Here is a 7,542-nt window from a genome sequence, read left to right on the forward strand (position 1 = left end):
CTGAGCCTGCTCCCTGTATGCAGAAAGCCATTGGTGGCTCTCTCTGATGGTCCTGTGGTTTCAAAGACCACTCCTACTTCTCTCCTGTCTCTCCTCATCACATTGCGAGCTAGAGAGCTCACCTCAGAGCCCACAGCCCACCTCAGACGAGGCTCACCCTTCACATTCCTGCCCTTCCTCACCCATCCCACCTTTCTGACCATTGGTGGTAGATATAATTGGGAGTTTAGGACTTGAAAGATTTCACTGTGGCTTCCCACATATTTTGGACTTTAAAAAAAAATCATCAATGAGGGAAGCAAAAGTTGGAGGCCAAGTTGCCCTTCACAGACATGTGGCTATTCGCATAACTTGGAATGTTCTTTCTTTAAATAGGAACTTCCAGGCCTCTTTGGGGAATGTTTGGAAAGAACATTAAATGACAATGATGAAAATCCTTCCTCCACTTCAGCGGCTACTCACACTCCAAGCCACTCACACCGGTCACTGTTGACAAGCAACTTCAATGTACAGCATGGGGCTGGCTTAAGGAAATAATTGTGAGCAGATGATGCGGTCAGCTGCCTAAAGTTAAAGTGGTTACCCCCCACACACACACACACACATGGCCAACCCCAGCTATTTGTCCATGAATGAATTGAACATTAAAAAAAAAAAAACTGGCCAATTTAAACAGGCTGTTTTCATATTATAAATATGCTGTTTCCAAAATTAGTCTTTGCATTTATGCATACCTTAAACTTACATTCAGAAGCACCCACGAGAGGAAGGCGTCCTTGGGTACCACCATGGCAAGGATGTAGCATTTGGTCCCAGAAGCTCCCTACTGACGCTAGACAGCAGTGTTAGGAAACAGAGAAAAGCTAAAGTACATTGTTTAAATTTAGCATCAACACACAAGCAGGGAACAAACCTGCTCTTCCCTTGACTGCCCTTCCTCCCCTAGGTGGCAAACTACTGGGGCAGTAAGGGGCTCCATCACTGTTTGTAGACACTTGGGGAAGCCATTGAAATATTTATTATGCACTGACACTTAGCTTGTAGCTGGGTTATAACTAGATATGACCGTTTATAGTTTTTGCTCTTATATAAACAAATGCTTTACTTCAAAACAATGCAAGCCCCATCAGCATCTTTAGATAATGGGTTAGAGGATTAGTAAAATCCAAGTCTGGAACTCAAATACAGCCATCTTTAAAATGTTGGAACTTTACCGCCCCCCTGGCCTCCTTCAGCTTTTTCCTTCTCCCACCCTGTGTTCCTGTCCTGATACCTACCTACCAAACGCATAGCCTCTCGCTCTGAAATCATAGGCTTGTTTTTATAGAAACTAGATGCCCAGTCATTCCCTTCTATCCCTAGACCTGCAAAACCACAAGTCCTTACAAAGAGGGGTAAAAATCTCCCTCAAGAACCTGCTTCCTTACCCAGAGCCCTGTTTTTGTTCTCTCTCTCTCTCTCTCTCTCTCTCTCTCTCTCTCTGAAAACCGTTATCTTGACCAAAGATTAAATGCCTGTCTTTTAGATATAGGATTTAGGGTTTTACCCATAAGCATCTTGAGATGGGGGGGGGGGTTTCAGATGGCTATAAGCACCGTTTTACTCTCAGTAGAACTCCAAGAAACTACAGCCCCTTAAAGAAAAAAAAAAATCCAAAACAATGAAAAAGAAATATTTTTGGATTTTCTAGGGGTCCGTGATGTTTGCCTCTTCAGCTACGTGAGTCCCGAGAAGTTTTCTTGTCAGTGATTGGAGCTGGCTAAGCAATTTCTAAGAAGAAAAGATGCGAGAAATAATCCTTGTCCATATATTTCGAGGTCGTATTTTATCAGGAGCGGTGCTAAGAGGATATGGAGGGGGGAAAAAAAATACTTCTTGGTGTTGTGCTGGAAACACACAGCGCTTTTTTTTTTTCTTCTGGTGGACTGAAGTGTGCCAGCTTTTTCAGACGGAGGAATGCGGAGTGTCAAGGGGTCAGGATCAATCCGGTGTGAGTTGATGAGGCAGGAAGGTGGGGAGGAATGCAAGGAATGTCCCTGTTTGTGTGGGACTCCATTCAGTTCTTTGGCGAGCCGGCCCGCCGGGAGCGTATAAAAGGCAGCGCCGCCCGCCCAACCTCACACAACTCTTCCCTCCACGAAGAGGCAGCCAGAGCCACTCCAACTCCGACCCCAGGAGACCGACCTCCTCCAGACGGCAGCTGCTCCAACCCAGCCAACCAGCCCCAGACGCCACCGCCCGGAGCGTCCAGACACCAACCTCCGCCCAGAGTTCGTGTCCAGGCTCCGGCCGCGCCTCCTGTCGCCTCTGCGCCCCGCCGTGCGTCCTCCCGCCGCGCCCCGACCATGCTCGCCTCCGTCGCCGGTCCCGTCCACCTCGCCTTGGTGCTCCTCGCCCTCTGCGCCCGGGTAAGCTCCTGGACCGACGGGAGGGACAGAGGGAGGGCAGAGCGAGCTGGGATCCGGAGACTGACCGCCCTCCCCTTCCTTCCCGCAGCCCGCCACCGGCCAGGACTGCAGCGCGCAGTGTCAGTGCGCAGCCGAACCGGCGCCGCGCTGCCCAGCCGGCGTGAGCCTGGTGCTGGACGGCTGCGGCTGCTGCCGCGTCTGCGCCAAGCAGCTGGGGGAGCTGTGCACGGAGCGCGACCCCTGCGACCCCCACAAGGGCCTCTTCTGCGACTTCGGCTCCCCAGCCAACCGCAAGATCGGCGTGTGCACGGGTAAGACCCGCAGCCCCACTCCAGCCCTCACCCTGCTGAGCCCTCGCTGGCAGCCGCTTGCAGCCAGTCCCCTGCGATCCTGACCCTAGCTCGCCACCTTGGCGTGGCACGGGGATAAGGCTGTTCTGATCTCTGGGGCTCTCCACCTGACCTCTCCATCTTTCTTCCTCTCCTGCAGCCAAAGACGGTGCGCCCTGCGTCTTCGGGGGCTCGGTGTACCGCAGCGGTGAATCCTTCCAAAGCAGCTGCAAATACCAATGCACTTGCCTGGACGGCGCCGTGGGATGCGTGCCTCTGTGCAGCATGGACGTCCGCCTGCCCAGCCCTGACTGCCCCTTCCCTAGAAGGGTCAAGCTGCCAGGGAAGTGCTGTGAGGGGTGGGTGTGTGATGAGCCCAAGGACCGCACCATGGTTGGCCCTGCCCTCGCTGGTGAGTTGTCTTCATCTGAGTTACTGTGGTTCATTCTCCTCCACCTCAGGGCCGAGGCCCAGGTACACGGGGCGAAGGGGGAAATTGCCCTGCCCGGGTGTTTCACCTTGTGTTCTGCTCTCACAGCCTACCGACCGGAAGACACATTTGGCCCCGACCCAACTATGATGCGAGCCAACTGCCTGGTCCAGACGACAGAGTGGAGCGCCTGTTCTAAGACCTGTGGGATGGGCATCTCCACCCGGGTTACCAATGACAACACCTTCTGCAGGCTGGAGAAGCAGAGCCGCCTCTGCATGGTCAGGCCTTGTGAAGCTGACCTGGAAGAAAACATTAAGGTACGGACTCTACCCCTAGTCAGTCATTTTCACAGATTGATGGTGAAGAGAACCAAAGTTAGGTGTCTCGCCTCCCTTGTTATTATGGGCCTGTTATCTCCAAAAATATCTAACCATAGCTGTCTGGCTAGAATGAGAGATTGTGTAACAGCAACTGCCAGTTTTCCACTACAAAACTCTCTACAATGTTAGTTGATTCAAGACACTCCAAAAGAGGCCATGGCTATTTTTGGAAAGCTGGAGAATGAAACTTCCAGTCTCTCCCCAGAATATAAACACAAATCAGATGACACAGAGCTAGACTACAAAGGGTTGGGGAAGGTCACTGTCCTTGTAGTAATGGCTGTTTCTCTTCTTGTCTTCCTTAGAAGGGCAAAAAGTGCATCCGGACCCCTAAAATCACCAAGCCTGTCAAGTTTGAGCTGTCTGGCTGCACCAGTGTGAAGAGCTACCGGGCTAAGTTCTGTGGGGTGTGCACAGACGGCCGATGCTGCACCCCCCACAGGACCACCACCCTGCCCGTGGAGTTCAAATGCCCCGATGGCGAGATCATGAAGAAGAACATGATGTTCATCAAGACCTGTGCCTGCCATTACAACTGTCCTGGGGACAATGACATCTTTGAGTCCCTGTACTACAGGAAGATGTATGGAGACATGGCATAAAAGCCAGGGCGTAAGGGACGTGAACTCATTAGACTATAACTTGAGCTGAGTTACATCTCATTTTTCTGTATAAAAAAAAATGATTTACAGTAGCACATTAATTTAAATCTGTGTTTCTAACTGCTGGGGGAGAAGACTTCCCACCAAAGTGAGAACTATTATGCCATTGTCATACAAACAGTCTGTCAATCTCAGACACTGGTTTGAAGACAGTTTAGACTTGACAGTTGTTCATTAGCGCACAGCGCCAGAATGTATACTGAGGCGTGTCTCCTGGGGCAGTGGAGACACCAGGAGAAAGACAGGTACTATCTGAGGTCATTTTAAAAACAGCAATGTGCCTGCTCTTTGGAGTGTAATTGGGGAGGAAAATTATAGCACGCTTGCAGACGAACCTGCTCTAGCAACAGCTGGGTGTGTGTCCTCCTCTAGATGAAGCTGAGTCCAGCTGTTCTTTAACTGAGAACAACTGGACCCAGATCTGACATTCTGATTCCAACAGTGGTCTGGAGTCAGAATCTTGTCTATTAGACTGGACAGCTTGTGGCAAGAGAATTTGCCTATAACAAGCCAGATTTTTATTGATATTGTAAATATTGTGGATATATATATATATATTTGTACAGTTTATCTAAGTTAATTTAAAGTTGTTTGTGCCTATTGTTTTTGTTTTAAATGCTTTTGGTATTTTAAACTGATAGCCTCGAATCCCAAACACCACAGATAGGACATAAACTTGTTTGTGATTGAGAACAAAGGGGATACTGAAGTGGCAAAAACTGTAACCCGAGCGACTGCCTATCAGAACGGATGGTGTGCGGATGGAGGAGCAATGTCTTAGAAGTCAGATCTCTGGTAGGAAATGTGGTAACCTCACTGTCAGTGAACAAATGGCCTTTATTAAGAAGTGGCTGGCTCTGGGTAGCTGGTCAGATTTCCATGTGGAAGTGTTTGCTTCTTCTTTGACTATGACTGTTTTTTGGGCAGTTTATTTGTTGAGAGTCTGCACCTTTCTGGTTGAAAATAAAGTATATATATTTTTTATATGAAAGGCTTGGCTATTCATTCTTGCAACACTTTTCTTGGGTTTTCCTGAGAGTAAATGGGAAGTTCGTATTTATCTTCAGGTAATTCACTAAGAAGTTTACAAATACCCTTGATGTTTATGAATAAACAGTTTTGCATAAGCACACCTAACCAAGTGTCATAGACTTGCCGACATGCATGCCATGTTGTGGACGCGAACGGCTGCAGGTGTTTGCACAGTGCTTAAGAAGCACTGTGAACTCAGTTCTCGGAAAAGGACTCCAGCCGTCACCAAGCCCTGTGATACGCCACCCAATCCCTTTTGCACTGGTGCCCGTGGACTTTGGCATCCATTCCTAATCATTCACATCACAGATTAGACTGTGCCTTTCATGTGGAAAATGTTCAAATATTAGCATGTTTAAATACAGCTCGGTTCCTGAACTTGAAGACCTCACTGCTAAGTGGAAAGTATAGAGTAACATACACATTAAAATAAAATTGAATAATAAGCTTTATCTGCACAGAATTCTGTTTTCATGCCGTTATGACGACTCGTGGCAAATGTAAAAGATGGAGGAGTCAGTTTCCCATCCATTAAAGTTAACAGAAAATGGTCTTCATTTGAAAGCAACTTCACACTATTGTCCAGCATTACCAACATAGCTTATTGGTGACAACATTAAATTCTTCAAGAACCCTGATATAGAAATGATACAGGATATACCTGGCCTCTGCTGACCAGAGAAACAAAGCAAGTCACAAACACTCTGAAGGCGTCTTCTTTTCCTGGATGAGAATAGCTGTGGATTCCAGTGAGGAAAACACCCTGCAGACAGACTAGCCTGTCCTGGGGTAATTAGCAATCTTGTAGTCCCTCAGAGAGACAAAAATACACCTGAAAGTAAAGACAGTCTACAAACAGTGACCACACCACAAACCAAATGAAAAACTTCCCATGAGAAAAGTATTTCTGGTCATAACACGGGGGGGGGGGGGGGGGGGGGGGGGCTCTTAGGTGTATGGCAACGCTGGCGGCAGCTGCCACCGCCCCAAATAAACACACCCGAGTGTACACAAACAGTACATTGCTGGCTCCCGTTTTCTTTCCGTCAACTGATGCCCAGCTGCAAAGATAAAGTGCCATGGTAAAACAGCCAAACTCCTAAAAGGAATCAGGGAATTCTGGGTAGAAGAGAAGCTGTAGTGAATGAGAGGATTTACTTTTTTTTTTTTTTTTCCAAATCTGCACACAGAAAAAGTAAGTAAATTGCATAACCAAACTCCCATGAGCACTATGTAACAAAATTAAGAGACAAGACACCCTTGACCCCAAGATAGTAATGAAGACAAATTGCCACCCACCCGAAGGCCTGAGTTGTGTCAGCAGGCGTGGGAAAAAAGAGAAAGAACAAGGGAGCATGTGATGTTTTGAGAACAAGAGAGCTCCCAGGGAACCAGCAAGTGCTGGCTAGAACTACAGCCTTTTAGAGAAGAGTTGCTGACACAGGTTGGGGTTTAGGCCACCCCAATATGACTTGCACTCAGGGCTGCTTTCCAAGCCCAGATACCCATGGAATTAAAATGCAGAATCAAAATTGAGTCAGTCAGCCCAACCGACATTGAGAAGAAAAAAAAAAAAAGACTGAGGTTTTAGGAAGATGGGCTGGGTGACACAGCTCTGTGATCCCAGCTACTTGGGAGACCGAGTGCTTGGGAGTGGGTGCTTGAGTTGTTGCTGTAACAGAATACCTGGCAAACCCTAAGGAAGGAATGCTTACTTTGGCTCACAGTTGAAGGACACACTCCCTCGTGGAGGGGAAGTCAGGGTGGCAGGAGCCTGAGACTTGCATCCTCAATCAATAAGCAGAAAGAGAGACGGATGCTGGGGTGTTCAGCTAGTGTTCTTGTTTTGTTCTCTACGGGACAGGGCCAGACCATATCCCATGCAACTGTACAGCCCATAGTTGGGTTGGGTAGTCCCATCCACTCAACCTAACCTGACTCGAACATACCCAGAGGCTCTGTTGAAACACTGACCAAAAACAAGTCTAGAGGAAAGGGGTTTTTTTTTTTTTTCAGCTTACAGAATATGGCCTGTCATCAGGGGAAGGCAAGCCAGGAGCTCAAGGCAGCAACCTCCAGGTGGGAAATGAAGCAGAGACCATGTGGAAAATGGTTTACTTGGCTTGCATCTCCAGGCTTGCTCATCTGCCTTTCCTACACGGCCTAGACCTACTCTCCGTGGATGGTACCTCATACAGTGTCTGGGTCCTCCTATATCAGTCAGTTCTCATGAGATTCCCCTACCAATATGCTCCCGGGCCAATCCAATTGAGGACACTCCTTGGCTGAGGTTCCCCT

At 48.3% G+C, this 7,542-nt stretch overlaps 1 protein-coding gene across 1 annotated transcript; it reads left to right on the plus strand.

Moving 5' to 3' along the window:
* The first annotated feature begins 2,129 nt into the window (after nucleotides 1-2,129).
* Nucleotides 2,130-5,099, plus strand: Ccn2 (cellular communication network factor 2). The gene is made up of 5 exons (XM_055599368.1): nucleotides 2,130-2,408; nucleotides 2,497-2,719; nucleotides 2,898-3,149; nucleotides 3,276-3,487; nucleotides 3,856-5,099. The coding sequence occupies exons 1-5, from the start codon at nucleotides 2,346-2,348 to the stop codon at nucleotides 4,150-4,152; spliced, it is 1,047 nt and encodes a 348-aa protein (XP_055455343.1). The 5' UTR covers nucleotides 2,130-2,345; the 3' UTR covers nucleotides 4,153-5,099.
* The last annotated feature ends 2,443 nt before the right edge of the window (nucleotides 5,100-7,542 follow it).

The sequence above is a fragment of the Psammomys obesus genome, unplaced genomic scaffold (assembly GCF_907164565.1).
Source record: "Psammomys obesus unplaced genomic scaffold, mPsaObe1.curated_primary_1811, whole genome shotgun sequence".
NCBI lineage: Eukaryota > Metazoa > Chordata > Mammalia > Rodentia > Muridae > Psammomys > Psammomys obesus.